Genomic DNA, 20,252 nt, shown 5'->3' with positions numbered 1-20,252 from the left:
AGAGACACACCTCTGAATCTCTCCTTCAAGGCATCCCATAGGCCTTTGGCTGACTCAATCTTACAGAATTGCCTAGTGAACTCATCATCCATGGCACTCAGCATGATGATGCGGCCAGTGGAATCCTTTTTCTTCTATGCCGTATAATCTCGGCGAAGCTGAGCAGTTGCACCATCCTCAGGTTCGGCCATAACCGTATCCAAATGAGCAAGCACATCTTGCTCTTCAAGCACATACTTTATTTTTATTGACCAAACCTCATAGTTTTTTTTTTTATGAAACCAAACCTCATAGTTATCCCCATTTAATTTCAGGTCTTTGTTGAGTTCAGCAACTATAGACTTTCTAGCTGCTGCCATTGATGATTGATCTACAATGGTATTGCACGACTTAGTAAGAAGTTATTAAAGGTTCAATACACGCATTAATTCTCTAAACAACTTATATCTAATCAATCAAATTTTCATTCTAAATTTCGATTCGAAAATGAGACCGAAGTGGCTCAAATTACCCTTTACACTTTAGTATTAGACCCAACTAATTAGATACATTAATGCTTAGAGAATTTTGTTACTCACAAGTAATGATTTTGCAACTTATTATAAAAATATGGTTGTTGTAAGGAATTAAGATGACTTTTGATTTATTATTTCGATCTTAATGTTGACTAATCTTAACTACTAAGGTCGAAGATAATCATTAAATCAATAATAACTAATCACTGATTTAATAAATCGCAATTAAATGCTCACATAAAATTATTCAAGCTCATCAATTCCAATCCAACATACCAAAATTATCCAATCAAAATCGAATAATAATTAAATTAGGATCCCAATGGTTATCCAAACATATTTGAATAATCACACCATAAATAAAAAAATTATCCAAACATATTTGGAATTTTTTTTTTATTAAAAATCCATTAGAAAACAAAAATTCCAATAGAAATCCTAACAAAAATTATAACACTGGAATAATAAACCCCAAAGAAAAAAAATTTGTTCCAAAAATTAAATCCACAACCACACCAAAAACAAAAATGGTTCATTTAACCAACATAAAAATCTTCCATCTCTTCCGTATAGGGAATTTCTCCTACACGGAACGGGCGAGGGAAGGGACGAATCACATATCTCCTTAACATTTCAGGCATCTCCCCGAAAATTCTCCTTAAATCTGATTTAAAATCATTTACAACACATAAACAATTTTATAAAATATTTTTAGAGAGTATATAAAACATTTATAACACATTTAAAATATTTAATATACCCTAATTAAAAGAGATTGTATAAACTGCTCATCCAAATTTTTTGAAAAAATACCCAAAAAATCAGAAAAATTCAGAAACGCGTTTCTGTAAAAAAACGGGGAAAAAAATTGGTCATGGAAAGAGGCCCCACGCGCCCACACGCACCTGACGCGTGTGGAAGGGCCTCTACCATGTGGCGCGTGCTGGTTGGTCCAGCTAGCGCCAGCGCGGCACCGGCTGGCCAACCAGCGCCTGCCGCGTGGCGGGCTGGGGGGAGACACGCGTTTTCTCCCCCCAGGTGGCGCGTGAAGGCCATGCGCCGCCTTCCTGGTCGATTCCAGCGACGAAAAATATATGGAACCTAGGGTTTTCGGGGTCTCTAGACTCGATGGTGTGGTCGGTTTTTCGATTTGACGAGCGGAACAAAAAATCAGAAGGTAACAGAAACCTAAAACGAGTTTAATTGAGTAAAAAACGTTTAAATCGAACCCTAATTCAATTTAATCACACAATCAATCAATTCCAGTGTATAATCATAAAAAATAATAATAATGAATTATTTTTAATCTTTCAAAAAAAGATTCAAACGCAAACGGATTCGCGGTAAAGACGGAATACTAGATCCAATGGCTCTGATACCAATGTTGGAAAAACCATATATTCACAACATATATATTTATCCGAATAAGTAAACGGGTTTACGGGTTACCTCTTGTAGCGCAGATCCCGTTCTTGATTTTTAGCGGAAGGATTCAGATCAATCACCCGATCTAGTATCACCGGTCAAGCCTTCAACCATGCCAATAGAATTGGGAGAGAAGACAATTGGTTCACAAACTAAAGCGACGACGAATCCCAAAGAGAGAGAGGGGGCGGCGGCCAAAAGGAGGAAGCATGAGAGAAAAATTCTCTTTTCTGTGTTTTTGAGATACTGTATCTCTAAAACCTAATTCCTTATTCTCTTAGAATTAGTGTTGGTTAGGGTTTCTATTTATACTGAATAAATAGATAACCTAACCCTAATTCTTATTGGGTTTGGGCCCGTTCCATTTCGGGTGGGCCTAATTGGATCCATATCCAATTAATTCCAACAAATATAATGAAAACCCAAAAATTGAATTAAACTATAATTAAAATTAAGGGAAAAGTATAAAAATAAACCTTGTGGTTTGACCCATTTTCAAACTGCACCCATGTGGTTTAAAAGTTTACAAAGTGGTACCATGTACTTCATTCCGTTAGCAAACACATACAAAATTGACTAACGGTGTTAAAAGTCAAAGGAAAAAGAGTTAATTTGGTCCTTATATTTATTTATTTTATAAATTAACACCCGTTATTATCTAATTATCACAAAAAACCCCCAAAATTAAAAATAAAAATCAAATACACCTTCTTCTCCATCTCTCCCTAATTTTTTATTTTTCTTCTTCTTTCTCTCTCTTCTCTCTTCTCTTTGTTAATTTCTCTCTCTTTACAAATACAAAATCAAATGCAACAACCACCATAGATCCAATTACAAATTATCCTCAACAAAATTAGAAAATATAAAAAGAAATCAGAAATGGCAGCAGAAGAGAAAGAAGAAACAAAGAGTAGAAACAAGAAAAATAGCTTCAACAATAGAAAGAATCTTAAAAACCATGTAATCTATTACTATTGTAAGACCTGAATTCGATCTCCATCCCCATACTACTTTATCTTTCTTAATTAAACTAGCAGCTACATTCTTCAACAATCATGTCTTTTTCTTCGTCTGATCCATTATTTTAGTTCATCCCAACAAAGGAAGAAAACTCTCTTTATATGGAGGAATAAAGTATCCTGCCTCTCTCTCAGAGTTCCGTTTACAGCAAAAAAATTGATGATGTTAAAGCGAAGAAGAAAGCAGTTTTGGATACGTTAGTCGCCAAGGTTTTTGCCGGAATCACCACCATTAAAGCTTCTTATGCCGAGCTTCAAATGGCGCAGAATCCTTACTGCAGCGACGTATTCAGGCTGTAGATCAAGCTGTTGTTGAAGAGTTGAAGCAACTTTCACAACTTAAACGAAATTTCCTCAAGAATGATCTTGATCATCTTTCTCCACAGATTACAATTATGCTTGCAGAGATTCAGGAGCAGCAGAGCTTGATGAAGACTAATGAAATTACCATGAAGAAACTTCAAAGAGAGGCTGATGCTAAAGGTTCTGAGATTTGTTTGCTTAAGAAAAGACTTGATGAATCTATTACCTGCAATAGATCTATGGAAAACACGCTAAATGAAAGTGGACCGTTGTCACTGTTTGATAATATGAGATTTGGGGGGAGGGGGCGGAGAAGGATGTTGAATATAAATGGAAATTGAATTGATTTTAGAGAGAGAAATTAAGATGAGAGAGAAATAATAAGAAAAATAAAAAATTAGAGAGAGATGGAGAAGAAGGTGTATTTGATTTTTATTTTTAATTTTGGATTTTTTTGTGATAATTAGATAATAACGGGTGTTCATTTATAAAATAAATAAATATAAGAATCAAATTAACTCTTTTCCCTTTGACTTTTAACACCGTTAGTCAATTTTGTATGTGTTTGCTAACGGAATGAAGTACATGGTACCACTTTGTAAACTTTTAAATCACATGGGTGCAGTTCGAAAATGGGCCAAACCACAAGGTTTATTTTTGTACTTTTCCCTAAAATTAAATATTACATCTACAATACAAGAGAATTACAATCTATGTTAAACAAAAATTAAATTAAACTACAATTAAAATTAAATATTATATCTACGATACAAAAGAATTACAATCTATGTTAAAATGGAAGCAACATCAATATATTATGCTTTTTTTTTTGAAAGAATCAATATATTATGCTTTAAACTATTACAATTAATACTTTTCTAATGTACATGAAAAAACTTTATCAATTCAATATGTTACATATAAAAAAATAAAATTCATAAGAATTAGACACAAATTCATCTTGATGATAATCATTTTGCTTCATGGAATTTCATGATCACCAAGTATTCGAATTCAATTATTCATTATGCTACAATAATCCAATATATCAAATCGAATCAATTTAAGGTGATGATTTTTCCTATTTTCATCTCGTAATATCTCATCAAGACATTCAATCAATTTGTTCTTCATTCTTTCACTATATAGAATATCAGTAACGCTCGCAGATATCACTTATTTAACTTTATTAGTATTTTTTAATAATCATTATATTCTTGAATTTCGTAAGGAAGAAAAACAAACAAAAGAATAAAAAAACAAAAATAAAGGGATAAAAAAGATAATTAGGAGAAAACTATCTTCCTCTCGTTTTTTTTCAAAAATAAGAGAAAATATCAAGATATAAGCATATAAAGAGGAGAGTGAAAATATTAATGAAGTATTAAGTCCATAAATTAATTTTAGTTAAATAGAATTAAATCGCAATCTTTTTTCTTCCTATTTTAAAATTCCAGTTCATCAGAATCCTAGTTCTGATATCATCTCCTCAATTTCCTCTCTAAAGGTTTTATGGTGAAGCGGGTTCGGGATCGTCCGAGGGAGAGGGGGCGGCGGGTGGCGGATCTGGTGGGGAGCAGGGCGTGGATGGGCGGGGCGGCCAGGTTGAGAGGTGCGGAATGGGTAAGGAAGGGATGAAGGGGGGTGGGCGAGCGAGGGATTCGGTGGTGGGAGGGGTTTCGGGAGGCGCGGCTGGGGGTTGGGGGTGTTGCGGGCCGAGGGTGAGGCGAGGGGGGCGGCAGGGGGCCAGGAGGTGGGCGGCTGGGGTTTTGCGGGCCAAGGGGAGGCTAGGGGCGCGACGCCTGCGGATCTAGGGCGGGAGATCTGGGCAGGGGGCAAGGCACCGCCGCTCGGTTGGAGTGCCGAGGGGGCTGGGCGGGGGGGTGCCAGGCGCTGGGTGGAGTGTGATCGGCAGGCTTGGTGCAGGCTGTGCCGAGCAGGGGGTTAGGGGCGGCGCAGGCTGTACCGAGCAAGGGGCTGGGGGCGGCGCAGGCTGTGCTGAGCAGGGGGCTGGAGGCGCCGGGAGCTGTGCTGGGTGTCACGGGGCCTATCGTCGGGGCCCGTGCGGCGCTTACTTGTCTCCCCCGAAGTAAGCCAGCCAAGGGAACTAGATCACTCTAGCTGCAAAGATCACACGCAAGGGTTAGATAGGAACCACATATAGTGAATATAATAGCATACATACGATACCAACATAAGGGCAACCATCTCAATCATGCACACGCATGGATAACATATAGAACACTCAGGAATGAACAATACGCAGATGATGTTATTCATAGATAAGCAACAATGTTACACCACGGGTCCCATCTCATAGTAGTAGGGGGGCAACTACTAGAGATGGTAGACTACCAACAACCGAGTGACTGTCCAGTATGACAGGTCACTCCCCCCTTATAGTGTTTCTTATGCCAACTCGAGTCCTACCGCTAATGGCTATTACAAAGCTCCCCACCACACAATAGAGTAAGTCTCTCCCCATTGTTACATATTTTGATTACAAAGATAATCTCCCCCCTTACACTGGGCAGGGTGCCGGCGCTGGGGCAGGTACTGTGAGCAGTTCCCCGGGCAGGCTAGGGCGACGGCTGGGGGCCAGGAGGCAGTGGGTCAGGGGAACACAGTTTCTCCTAGATCTAGGGTTATTGTTAATGGGATTGGGAAAAGTTCTTGGAAAGACACTGTTATGGGAGTAGTAGAGGAGGAGCCTTGTATGGAGGAGTTGATGATGGTGGGGGAATCCGAGGATCTGTACTCGGATTCTGACGATGAGTAGGGTATCCAAGACAATCCTCTTTGTCCTATGATCAGACTCTCTTCAGCCGAGAAGAGGGAGCTTAGAGAGAAATGGAAGGTATCCTTAATTGTTACGGTGCTTGGGAAGCGAATTAGCTTTAACTATTTTGCCCAAAGGATCCAAGCTCAGTGGGCAAGAAAAGGGAAAGTCAGTATTACTAACCTGGAAAATGACTACTATGTCATTAAATTCACCCGAGTTGAGGATTATAATGCTGTGATTAAGGGGGGCCCATATATTATTTCCAACCATGTTTTGGCCTTAAGGCCTTGGGTTCCTAATTTTAATCCTCACGATTGTTCTGTTAACAGGATTTTGACTTGGGTTAGGTTCCCGGGCCTTCCCATTGAGTATTATAGCGAAAAGTTCCTCAGCAAGATTGGAGGTCTGGTTGGAAAGGTCCACCACGTGGACAAAACTACTGTGGGAGCTATTAGGGGCAAGTTTGCTAGGGTTTGTGTTGATGTTGATCTTGCTAAACCTTTGTTATCAAAATTTTGTGTTCAAAACAAGGTGTTCTTTATCGAGTATGAAGGGTTACATAACATTTGTTATGATTGTGGCATGTATGGTCATTCTCAAGAGGGATGCCCGAAAAGGGAGAAGGTTATAAAGGAGATTGTGGTGGATGGTGTGGATAGATCTGAAGTGAGCCAGGGGAATGGCGGGAATTTTGGGCCATGGATGGTGGCAAAAAGGACTAATAGACGAAGAACACAACCTTCAGTTGGGCAGAATCATCCTCCTGATATTAGCATTAACTTGAAGGCCTCCTCTGCTAAACCTCTTGTTCTTCCAAGTATCAAAGAGAAACCTATCTCTAATTTTAGGGAGGAGCCTGGAGCCGGTTCAGCTTTCACATCAGGATCTAGATTTGGGGCCCTGATGATGGAGGAAGTTCATGATCCTGACCAGGGGGATGTTCAAAGCATGCCGGGTTTAGAGTCGGTTGAACCATCTAAGAGGGTGGTTGAATCTGTTAATCCCCTCTTTGTGTCTAAAGACGAAGCCTTGGGGGGGGGGGGGGGGTCATTGGCCATGCCTGGCCATAGTATGAAGAAGATTAATGAGGTTAGTATTCATATTCTTTGTGGTGATCCTGGGAATGGGAAATCAATGGGAGTTACTAAAACTAGTCTGAAAAAGCAGATTAAGGGTAAACAGAAAAGTATCCAAAATACTTTGGGCTTACCAGAGAAGAGAGGGCCGGCAGGTACCTCGGTGAGGCTCTCAGGAGCCCCTAGAAAATACCTGGCTTAGGGGTGTGGGTGTGGTCAGTTTTCCTCCTTTCTATGGATTTGTTGTGTTGGAATGTTAGGGGTGCGGCTAGTAAGGCTACCCGTATCCATATTAATGATCTTATTAAACAGTTTAATCCTTCTTGTTTTGCTTTATTGGAAACTAAGATTAGTGGAGATAAGGCAGATGAGGTGGTTAAAAAGTTTAAAAACTGGAACTGTGTTAGATCGGAGGCAACTGGCCGGGCTGGTGGGATTTGGCTTTTCTGGAGGCCAGATCGGATTCATTTTGATATTATTAGCATGGATAAGCAGTTTATTCACTGTAAAGTGAGTGTCTCCGGTAATAGTCCTTTTTTTATTACCCTAGTGTATGCTGACCCTATCTTAGCTAATCGAAAACGACTTTGGGAGGTTCTCTACTCTATGAGTGTCAACATTTCTGAGGCCTGGTTCATGGCGGGTGACTTTAATGATATCGCCTTTATGAGTGATCAAAGAGGGGTTTCTAATCATTATGTTAATCGCTGCCTTCATCACAAGAATAGTATGGATTTATGTGGGTTGTCCGATCTGGGGGCATCTGGTCATAGATTCACTTGGAAACGTAATAATACCTTTGTTCGTTTGGATAAGGTCTACGCTAATGTTTTAGCTCAGACTTCTTTCCCTGAGAGTTCTGTGTTAAATCTCCCGTTCCGTCATTCAGATCATTGTCCTATTTTATTTAGGCTTTTGAGAGGTAACCGCCCTAGAGGAGAGAGACCGTTCCGGTATCAGTTGGCTTGGGAGTCCCATCCTAAGTTCAAGGATTTCATTCAAGAGAATTGGAAACCTCATTCGAATGTCCTTCAAGCTGCTGAAGGGTTCAAGAATAATGTGCTGGGGTGGAATAGAAATGTCTTTGGGCATATTATTAGAAGGAAGAATAAGTTATTAAATAGGATGGAGGGCATTCAGCGTAGGTTGAAGGTGAGATTTGATCACAGTTTGGATGGCCTCCTCAGAACCCTTCAGAAGGAGCTAGAAGCTGTGCTCAGGCAGGAGGAGCTTCTCTGGTTTCAGAAATCTAGGAAGTCCTGGATTAGAGATGGGGATCGGAATACCAGATACTTCCATCTTTCTACCATGATCAGGAGGTAGAGGAATAGAATTGATGCCATTAAGGACTCTAATGGTGATTGGGTGTATGAAGATGAGGTGATTCGGAAATTGGCCCTGGAGTTCTATAAGGATCTGTTTAAAGAGGAACCGGTCTAGCTGGAGAGGGCTCACTCTGTCGCTACCTTTCCTCTGACCAGTGTGGAAAGCAGTCAGGATGCCTTTAAACCTATATCCCATAAAGAGATAGACCAAGCCATTTTCAGTATTGGGGCTTCTAAAACTCCTGGGATTGATGGCCTGCCTGCTGGCTTTTACCATAAGAATTGGGAAGTTGTGAAGGAAGGTATCTATAATTTTGTCATAGGTGTGTTTAATGGTTCTCAGGATATTGAGCTGGTGAATAGAACCCTTCTGGTTCTGATTCCTAAAATTGATAAGCCTGCTTCCTTTTTGCATATGAGACCTATCAGTCTTTGTAATGTTCTTTATAAGACGGTTACAAAGATTGTGGCTAATAGAATCCGTGGCATTCTTCCTGCGATCATTTGTCAGAATCAGAGTAGTTTTGTGCCCGGTAGACAAATGATGGATAATATGGTGATTGCCCAAGAGATGGTCCACACAATGAAGATTAGGAAGGGGAAGAAAGGCATTGTGGCTCTGAAGCTGGATTTGGAGAAGGCCTATGATCGTATCAACTGGAATTTCCTGATGGAGAGTCTGGAGAGAGCTAGGATCCCGGACAGCTGGAGAAGGTTAATTAAGGTATGTATCTCTTCTCCTGTGTTTCAAGTTATGGTTAATGGGGATATGTCGGAGGAGTTCTCCCCGGGCCGGGGAATCCGTCAGGGTGATCCTATGAGTCCCTTCCTTTTCGTTATTGCTATGGAGAGGTTATCTCACCTGATTCAAGATGCAATTGATAATGGGAGTTTCCACCCGATAGCTATCAATAGCTTCTGTCCCCAGGTGACCCACTTATTCTTTGCAGATGATGTCCTTATCTTCCTGGAAGGTAATGAGGAGCAGTTGAGTATTATTATGGATATTCTTGATTGCTTTTGTTCGGCCTCTGTGCAGAAACTTAATATCCAGAAATCCAAAATGATGTGCTCTAAGAATATGAAACCGAGAGTCTGTAAAAGGTTAAGTGATCTTTCAGGTATTCCTCTTACGGATTCTCTTGGGAAGTATCTGGGCATTCCCCTCCATAGTGAGAGAGTGTCTAAAGTTTCCTTTAAAGATACTTTGGACAAAGCTAATATGAAGTGTGCCACATGGAAAGCCAAGACTCTTTCTCTCGCTAGCCGCCTCACGTTAATTCAATCAGTTAATTGTGCAGCTCCCAATCACATTATGCAGGCTTGTCAGCTTCCGGGTCCTGTTCTTAATGATCTTGATAAGATCAACCGTAGGTTCCTGTGGGGGGAAGCTGCGGAGGGAAGAAAGATCCATCTAGTGCCTTGGAGTGAGGTTTGTCAGCCGAAAGATTCTGGTGGTCTGGGCATTAGGAAAGCGAAGGATAATAATAAAGTTTTATTAATGAAACTCCTTTGGCGTATGTGGCAATGCCCCTCCTCTCATTGGGTTCGCCTTCTCTGTGGTAAGTATAGGAAAGACAAAATCTTCGGGGGCCCTAAGGAGAGAGTTGTCAATTGTTCCTTCCTCTGAAAAGGGCTTAGTGCCATGTTTGCAGAGTTCTGCTTGGGGGTTGGTCTAGAGGTGGGTAATGGTAAGACCATCAACTTCTGGTTTGACACCTGGATTGGGGATCAACCGTTAATTGATGTTTATAGCTCCCCCCACCTAGTGACATCCGTAACTGGAGGATTGCAGATGTAGTGGACTCTGAGGGGGACTGGATCTGGTCAAAGTTTGATACCTTCTTTAGCATGGAGACTCTCCTTAGAATTCGGGGAGTGAAGGTTAGTAATCAAGAGGAGGACATGGATAGGCATTGCTGGGCGCTGACTAATAATGGAGTTTATTCTTGCAAGTCTGCCTTTGAAGCTTCTACCCTCAACAGATCCGATCCTCCCTCGGATATTTGGAAATCCATTTGGGCCCTCAAAGTCCCTTACCGTATTAGAAGTTTCATGTGGTTGGGAGTTAAGGACAGGTTGCTTACTAATTCGGATAGGCACAGACGGCATTTGGCGGACTCATGAGCTTGCAGTAGATGCAGAGGCCATGTTGAATCTTTGTGCCATGCTCTTAGGGATTGCTCTAAGAGTAAAGAGGTTTGGAAGAAAATTCTCCCACACCATATTCTCTCTTCCTTCCTCACCCACTCTGAGTATGACTGGTTTTCTGATGGTATCAGTGGGAAATTACTGACTTACATGGAGCATGAGGACATTTTCTTTGCTATCATCTGTCACCAAATCTGGAAGTGGAGAAACGAGGAGATTTTTGGTAATAAAACTGTTTTTATTCCAAACTTAGCTGAGTTCTTCTCGAAAAAACTCTCTACTATTATTGAGAGTCTCAAAGGGGATTCCCTTGCCAGGTCTACCCAGGAAAGTGATGTCCATCTCGTGGGATGGAGCAGGCCGAGAGAGGGGGTTGTAAGATTGAATATGGATGGCTCCTGCCTTATCAATGGTAAGATTGCTGCCGGAGGTGTTCTTAGAGATGTGGGGGGGCACCTGGCTCTCTGGGTTCACCCAGAATCTAGGGTTGGGCTCCTCCTTCTCTGCGGAGCTCTGGGGTATTCTCTCTGGTATCAAGCTTGCTAAAAGCCTGGGCGTTAAGAGGCTATCTGTGGAGTCTGATACTATGGAGGCCATCAAAATGATTTCTGAGAGTCATGCTATTGGTCTTAATAGCCGCAACCTTATTAAAGCTATTAAAAGGCTTTGCTCTTCTTTTGAGATCTTAAAGTTCAGTCACATTTTCAGAGAGCAGAACCGTGTTGTGGATCGCTTGGCTGCGGCTGGCCATGAGGGGATGTTAGGTGTTACTACCCTTTCTGATCCCCCTACCTTTCTCTCTTCTCTTCTTTTAGAAGATAGGATTGGGGTTAGCTTTCCTAGGCTAATCCCAGGTTAATTGTTCTTTGTTTTGTTTTTTCCTTTCCTTTTCCTACCAAAAAAAAATCGCAATTGTAACCACTCAGTACAAAAAAAACGTTTTATATATGTGAAATTAATTCTATTAATTAGAATCATTATGCTCAACATTTGAGAATTTGAAAAGATTCAAATAATAATATTTTTTAATTAATATTTTCCAACAACTTGTCCTATGATCATGTTTCATTTTCATCTGTTAAAAACTCTTGAAATACTAATAATTTTGTACAAACCACAATATAATAGTTACAAACTATATAAGCCAGTGTTGCAAAAGCAATTATCTCAATATCTCATAATTAATGTACATTTTAAGGATTTTGAGCATCAAAATTTATTTTTATTTACATTTATTTTGAATTCGTATCTAGCATAATCCAAATTCTTCAAGAATAAACATCTTATCAAGTGTATTAGAGCGTCTCCAACAACCTCTTAAATTGGCTCTTAAGTTAAAATTTAAAGAGGAAGAATAAAAATTCAGCTCCAACAGCCTCTTAGCGGCTCCTCAAATTAGGGTAAACTACACCAATGGTACCTGAACTTTACATAGTTTGCACTTTGGTACCTAGATTACATTTTATCCCAAAAATATACCTGAAATAACGATGACCGGACAATTTAGTATATTTTTACCGGTTATGACCGGTCAACGCGAGTTTCATGAGTTAATTACATTAATGGTACCCGAACTTTACCATAATTCACACTTCGGTACCTGAATTTTATTTTATCCTAAAAACATAACACAAGTAAAGGTGACTGAAATGTTTAGTTCATTTGATCGGTTAGTGACCGGGTAACATGAACTAAACATTGGGACTCACCATACACTCAATTAACATAATTATAATATTGTCATTTATGAGCTAAATGACAGTATTATAATTTTATGTTAATTGAGTGTATGATTGGTCTCAATTTTTAATTTAAAATTGTCAAACCCGGGTTTATCAATCACTGATCGGTCAAATATACTAAAATATTGAGTCACCTTTACTTGAAGTGTATTTTTTGGACAAAATGAAATCTAGGTACCAAAATGTGAATTTGGGTAAAGTTCAGGTGCCATCAGTATAATTTACTCATCAAAATCGCATTGACCGGCCATCAACCGGTAAAATATACTTAATTGTTCGATCATCGTTACTTCGGGTATATTTTTGAGACAAAATGTAATCCAGATACCAAAGTGTGAATTAGAGTAAAGTTCAGGTACCATTGGTGTAATTTACTCCCTCAAATTACTAAGAGCATCTTCATCTTCTCTATTAATAGAGAGCTTCTCTCCACCTCTTAGTGCCTCTTAAATTTATTTTTTATTAATAATTTATTATTAAGAATTCTCTCTCCTTTCACTATTGGCAAATGTAATAATCATTGATAATTTTAATTATAAAATAATAAATAAAGAGTGGATATAATGAGTATTGTTGGAGATGATATATCTTAGTCACTCTTAAATCACTAAGAGTCAATTATTTATATTATTTCTAGAGAGTGCACTAAGAGTTTATTGGAGATGATCTTACACGCTTACAATCTTTTTGTCTATAGAACTGTGAAAAAATAACTTCTTGATAATAATAATAATAATAATAATAATATAATATAATTTATAATTGAAATAAACTTCATTGTAAGTATTATATTTTAATACCTCTTTAATATTTTCTTCAATATATCTCCAACTTGAATGAACAACTATTGTGTAAAACTTTATATCTATTTGTACCAAAATGCATAAAAATAAAAAAATACAATTCATATCCGTTAGATAAACTCAAAGTAAAAAAATGAGTGGATTTCAACAGGTTCCGAATTAGAAAAATTAATCTAACTTCAATTAAAGCTAACAATTGAGTTCATATAAAGCCGAAAATCTAAATTTTAGTTATCGAAACGATAACACCTAGCAACATATACTAAAAAAGAATGCAAAATATACAAAATATTTATTTTAGTCATTTTGAAAAAAAAGACAAATAAAAAAGGAAACATGAATAAGGTAGTGAGAGGTATGGAGCCTGGGTAACGACAGAAATGAAATTTCATCTCTGAAAGATGAAACTATAATAGCTATTGTTTAATAAAAAAAATAAAACAATACAATTGAGAACAAAAATAACTATAATATATGAAAAAAATCGAATAATTAGCTTGTGAAAGATGAAAATTTCTTGTAATTTTTGACACCTTTGTGTTTCTCGATCTTAGTTGTCAATGCATCTTCCATTTCTATATGATTTCTTCAATTGGAGATATCAGTTTGAAAAAAAAAAGACAAAAAAACATGGATAAGGTAGCGAGAGGTATAAAACCTGGATAACGACAGAAATGGATCTGAAAGATGAAACTATAACAATCATTGTTTAATAAAAATAAAACAACAACACAATTGAGAACATAATAACTACATCATATGGTGGAATACTATCTATTGTGTTTTTAATTAATGGGCTAGTAATTGTCTAATATATTATAAATATAAATTTGTTATTTTTAATTAATTAAATCTTTTTAATTTTGATTTTTTACTACGTTGACAACCATAAAAAAAAGGTCTATAAAACATTTCTTCCCTTTTTTTTCCGCTATATATATATATATATATATATATATATATATATATATAGTAAAACCTCTATATAGGAATACTCTATATAAGAATAACCTCTATTTTGTTATAAAAAAACTCGGTCCCAACTTGGGTCAGTTATAAATAGGAATAACCTCCCAAACGTTATTTGTTACACACTTTTCAAGTCCCACCTTTAGAAATTATGCCTCTATATAGTAATAATTATATATTTATATGTATATATTAAGAATTCAAACTAAATCATAAAATATTAAAAAAAACTATTGAAATTATTTACGAGTTGGAAACCCAAACTACAACTTAAAATTATAAATATTTAGTATTCTCATTGATGTTTATATTTTTCCCATAAAACTCTTTCAATTATCTATATATTGAAAACCTAAACTTTAAATTGAAATTCTAAATATTTAATTTATTCCATTAATGTCTATTGTTATACATTATATATAAACCATGTATGCCTATGATAATCTTAACCAATTTCAAGTGGTATTATTTAAAATCTAAAATTATATGTGTTGAAATTTTTTATTATACCAAACTCTATTTAGTAATAACTTCCCAATTGTTATACAAATAGTTCGATCCCAAGTGTATTCCTATATAGAGGTTTTACTAAATACAAATCATAATTTGATTTAAAATATCCAATCACAATTGTAAATAAAAAAAAAAGTAGAGTTCCAAAACCCATAATTTTTGCATATTTTACAATTCATTAAAAGTAGTATATTTTAATTGAAAAAGAAAAAAAAGAAATTGTAAATATTTTCTCACATAAATTTGACTTTTGTTGGGGGGTTGTCCCAACTAAGCAGAATTCAAATGGTTGCGTAAATTCTTGTATTAATCCTCTTACAAAAGAAAATGGAAAATAAAATGAAACAAGGACAAAATTCCTCCTCTAGTGATCCAACGTTTTTGTCGATACTATGCATCACAGGTAGCCACAGGATTTGGCTTTTCACACACGTGTCATCATCTAAACGTCATTGGAAAACATTAGTGGGTCACCCAGACGAAGAACCGGTCTTTCGGTAGTTTGTAAGACTGGCTATAGCCGGTACACTTCGAAGCACTTACCGATATGTCCGGTAACCGGGGGTCAATGGTATAAGTGATGGGGTTTAAGCAGAAAGGTTGGGTGGTTTTAGAGGGTTTTGCAATCAGAGAGATTGAGAATTTGATTCAACTTCTTATTTTTCATTTTTGCAAGAGAGAGAGAGAGAGAGAATTTAGCGTTTCAAACAAGGGTTTCCAGGAGAAAATGGGATAGAAAATGAGAGAATCCATGGGATTGAAAATATGGTCTGATTATGTTTTCGTTCTTTGATTTTTGCATTTGCTTTCAATTCTGATAATTTATCTTCAATTGCGGTTTCTGAGGATAAAGCTTTGCAATTTCGATAAAAAAAAAACGGTTGGTAACAGGTGAGATGTTGATTTTGCTTCAGATGTTATCTTAAAGTTTGTGTTTTTGGGTTGAGGTTTTTGTTTTTGTTTTCTCCATCAATGGAATTGAAGGGGAAAGGAATGGATTTGGAGAATTTTTGAATAAAATTCAATCTTTCAAATGTTACATAATTCTTTTAGCTTTTTGGGTGGGTTTCTTCTCCTATTTTCTGTATATTTCTTTTTGATGGATTTGCTTTTTGATCTCAATTTTTACTACCGTAGTGTTTGATCTGATTTTTTCTGGCTATTTGTTCTTCTTCTTCTAAAATGTTCTTTTCTGGTTCGAATTTAACATTTCTGCGTTATCTTCTGTCAGAAATTTTGGTTGCAATTTAATCATGTCTTCAAGCTGGATCCTGTTGAGGGTTTTAGATCTTTTGAGGTTTTGTGTGTTCCAAATTGAACAGAATACCTGCACAAGTATCTGAATAACTGTTTTAATTCTTTTGCTCCGATCCCAACCATATCAGGGTTTTGTTGTGGTTTTAGTGTTTTTTTCCCCCAAATTTCGGATCAATTAAATTCCATTTTTCCATTACTAAAAATGAGAACTTTCTTTGATTAACGATTTTGCTGGGCTTCTTTGTTATTCATTTTTTTAACCTTGAACATGGCATCAAGTCATGCTCATGGTTTTATTATATCATGCGGATCTGATTACGGTCATATCATATGTATTTCTGGGTCCTTAAATTCATGATTAGATGTCTAAATTCTGTGGAGTATTTAGGAATCATAGTTTGATGGTGCCCAATTCACTATCAAATCAAGTACTTCTAGTCCTTTTCTTTCTTGCTATCTTGTTTTTTGTTACTACGCTTGTAAGAGTTCAGGATTTATACATTTCAATTCAATACTTACTTCCATTGTTTGTTATTTGATAGGTTCCTATTTGGTGTGATTTGCAAGCAAGATTTGCATTTCAATATTTCTTAGTTACAACTTGAAACGCTGTTTCTTTGTGTGATGTGTACCCCTTGGTATGATCCCTGAGATATGGTGTTGCAGAACAGATCAGACTACGGATTCAATGGCTACCAGGTCCCTCCTACACCCCGAGCTACCCGGTCAGCCAGGGTAATGCATTATGCTTTTTGTTCTTATGTCAATTCTAGTTTTCTTTACCCTGCTCTGTATTTACAATATTGTTTTATATATAATAGAAGCGGAACAACTTTAAGAAGAAAGTTGAACAGAATCAAATGTGTGCTTTTGACTTATTGGCCATTGTAGCTGGAAATTTGTTGCACGAGAAAGATAGTCCTCCCAGATATAGTAACACTGACACACCAGGCGAGAAAGATCATTGCTTGATTGTCAACAATGCATTAAAAAATGAAGGGCAAGATGAAGGAAAAAACATCAAAGTTGAAGCTCGGGATCAAGGAAGTCCTGCTAGGAGCTTCATTGTTTCTGAGCTAGTCTTGCAAGGTAATGAACAGAAGTATTGTTCAAAAGAGCCTTCATATGCTCCAAATAACCTCAATTTAGGAATAGCTTCTGCAATCGCAACTCCTGAGCGGGTAGAGAGGTTTGATGCTGAGAAGTTGGCGAATGACAAAAACAAACTCGGAAATGAAACTTCTGCAAGCAAGGTTGATTTATGCCCCTTGGAGTATAGGGAGTTTGATCACTATAAACTAGATGGCGAAACTAGTAAAATAGGTTATGATTGCCATGAATCAGGCAATGTGCCAAATGGCTCTTTGGCTGACATGTGCAGTTCTGAGGATCCAGTAGTCTGGGATGGAAAACCTCTTGCACATGTCAGTTCAGACAGTAGTACCAAAGTTCCTTTATGTGGGAACCACAATTCCTGTAGCTACCCCCCTAGTCGGGATGATGTGAATGTAGATAGTAGAGATGATGACGAAAACTCTTCTGGGTGTACTCACCCTAGAACCACAAAAAAATTCTTTAGGCCCGCACCTCGAATTGGAGATCGGAGAATAAGGAAGATTTTGGCTTCTAAATACTGGAACTTAGCTCCAAGAATGAAGGATGCGGCACTTTCTAACACTGGTAATTGGTTATTTTGTGATTCCAAGTGTAGCTTTTCGGTTCTTGTTAGTTACATGTCATGATATTGAGTTGAATAATATGCTATTTCTAAAATGGAAATTCATGCAGATGTTGACTGGAAGCCTCGTTACAACAAGAGGAAGAACTATTACAAATATCAGAGATCTGAAAGGTTATATCCTTTCAAAAAAAGAAAACACTTTGGCATTGGTTCACAGTCAAATTCTGAAGGTAGAATTAGAGGTGAGTTCATGCGCTATTCACCTCAGAATGGCAGCACCGGAGATGCTGCTGGTTCATGTTCGAAGATGCACGGAGGTTTTTCTCTTATTTTCACTTTGTTGTTTGCGGGAATATATTGGGATTTATTGCATGCAATCCATAGTGTTTTACTGAGTAGTAGTTTATATGTTTTGCAGGGAATGGGGCCTCATCACCTGTTGCAGATCAACAAAATTCATTCCAATCTAGGGACTCTCACGGTATGAGAACCTTTGATGGAATGATTCATATGTAGTACTCTTTTGACTTGATTGGTGTCTGACATTCAAAGAGGTTCTTACACGAAGGTGTATTTCCTTTGACTCAGTGAAACTTAGGATAAAGTCCTTCAAGGTTCCAGAGCTATTTATTGAGGTTCCAGAAAGTGCAACTGTTGGTATGTTGAAGGTATATATTCATATATTTATTTGAATGGAGTATATTTGTAACTTCATAGCTGTGCAATTGGATAGATGAAGTGTGCTATCAATGCTTGGTGACTCATATTTTGTTCATTTACCTTTGCTGGCCTCTCCGCCCTTTTCTTTGCGTATTGATCCATTTTATTCTCGCGTTTGCTGTAGGCAAGTCTCAGATTGATCATGTTGTATGTGCCTTTTGTTAGATTAAGCATTTGATCTCTAACTTATCTGATAAACAGAGGATGGTTATGGATGCTGTGACTGCTATACTTGGGGGTGGGTTACGTGTTGGTGTACTTCTTCAGGGAAAGAAGGTTCGGGATGACAATGTAACTCTACAGCAGACAGGAATTTCTCATTATAATCAGGTGGATGCATTGGGTTTCAGCTTGGAGCCCAATTCTTCTCAAAGTCCGTCCTTGTGCCCTGTAGATTCACCCTTTCTGCTTTCTCGCGATACACTACAGCCCTTGACCAGGTTTGGTGATGCTATGACCTGTAAAGAATTTGACCTTTCTCATATTACTGATACATTTGCTTTTCTCCAGGTCTTGCGCTTTTTCTTTCTGGATTTAAATAATAAAATAAAGTTTTGAGCTGATGATTAGTTTTTACTAGGTATCCACCCGCTGAAGGCCTGGTACATGAGACTGCTTGTGCTGCTTCTTCTGATGCTGAAGTGTCGAATTTGGTTGAAAGCGACCATGATTCAGCTCCTTCTTTTACAGATGTTTCAATGGACAAGAGTACAACTGATTCAAAAGCTCTTGTTCCATTAAAAGAAATGAATGTGGATGCACTAGCCATTGCTCCACCGCATCGGAAATCCAAGCGCTCTGAAGCTGTTCAGCGCCGAATTCGTCGACCTTTCTCTGTTGCTGAAGTTGAAGCACTGGTGCAAGCAGTTGAAAAGCTTGGAACTGGAAGGTATTTTTTATTTTCTTGGGGTGATACAGGGAACTAGGAAAAAGGTCATTCTGGTGGAATATAATGAATGGCCTGGAAGAAGGTGTATGCAATGCAATGCAATGTTTTAATTGATATGTGAATCCACAGATGGCGAGATGTGAAAGTGCGAGCTTTTGAGAATGCAAAGCACCGAACTTATGTAGATTTAAAGGTAAGATTACAAAGTTATAAGGTGATGATTAGCTTAATTAGAAGCGTGGTGGTAATTTAGAGAGTTATGGTAATGTTGCAGGATAAATGGAAAACACTAGTGCATACAGCAAGAATATCCCCTCAACAAAGGAGGGGAGAGCCTGTACCTCAGGAGCTGTTGGACAGGGTACTCACTGCTCATGCTTACTGGTCTCACCACCAAGCCAAGCAGCAGCAACATGAGGCTTGCCTTCTCCTTTGAACCCAAAACCAATTTCTCTGTATTTTTATTTATCTACTGTAAAAAAAGCAAAGGGGTTGATTGATGAAAATAGCAACAAATTCTTAAATTGTAATATTGCTGTTGATTCTTTTCCTGCTTGGAACTTGTAAATGCTGATTTCAAATAAGTGCTTTCTTTGCCAATGGAGATTCTTTTCTTAACTTGTTTTACTTTAGGTTTTTATTATAGTTATTTAATTTGTTTATTTTTATGTCGTTTTGTTACGATGCATTTTTGGTAATATTTTTTAATAGAATTTGTGAATAATTTTAATAGAATTTGTGAATCAAGAAAGAACAATCGAGAGAAGTGGTTAAATGTGTTGTTGTTGATATACTTTTGCAATTGGTACCTCACTTGAAAATGTTATTATTTCAGGAAATTGAATTTTACACATGTTATAAATGAAGCATTTTAGGGTTAGGAGTAACAGCTTAAAAAAGAGGTAATATTTTTTTATATTCTTAAAAGAAATACAAAGAGAACCTAAATGTTTGTTAAGTTAGAAAATGCTACAGAGAAAAGCATGTGGTTTTATTTTGAGTTTTATAGTTGTAACCTTTATTTCCAAAGATACCCTCTCAAATTTCATCAAACTCTTAATAATATATTCTAGATCCCTAAT

At 37.4% G+C, this 20,252-nt stretch overlaps 1 protein-coding gene across 1 annotated transcript; it reads left to right on the top strand.

The window, feature by feature from the left end:
• Positions 1-15,225: 15,225 nt before the first annotated feature.
• Positions 15,226-19,797, top strand: LOC136232586 (telomere repeat-binding protein 2). The gene is made up of 10 exons (XM_066021815.1): positions 15,226-15,514; positions 16,423-16,615; positions 16,702-17,560; positions 17,669-17,878; positions 17,980-18,042; positions 18,150-18,229; positions 18,483-18,721; positions 18,862-19,170; positions 19,300-19,363; positions 19,445-19,797. Exons 2-10 carry the CDS (start codon positions 16,535-16,537, stop codon positions 19,604-19,606), a joined length of 2,067 nt encoding a protein of 688 aa, XP_065877887.1. The 5' UTR covers positions 15,226-15,514; positions 16,423-16,534; the 3' UTR covers positions 19,607-19,797.
• Positions 19,798-20,252: the final 455 nt, after the last annotated feature.

Source organism: Euphorbia lathyris, chromosome 6, assembly GCF_963576675.1.
Source record: "Euphorbia lathyris chromosome 6, ddEupLath1.1, whole genome shotgun sequence".
NCBI classification, from domain to species: Eukaryota; Viridiplantae; Streptophyta; class Magnoliopsida; order Malpighiales; family Euphorbiaceae; genus Euphorbia; species Euphorbia lathyris.
Note: the sequence above shows the minus strand (reverse complement) of the source record. Positions and strands in the feature narration are given on the sequence as shown.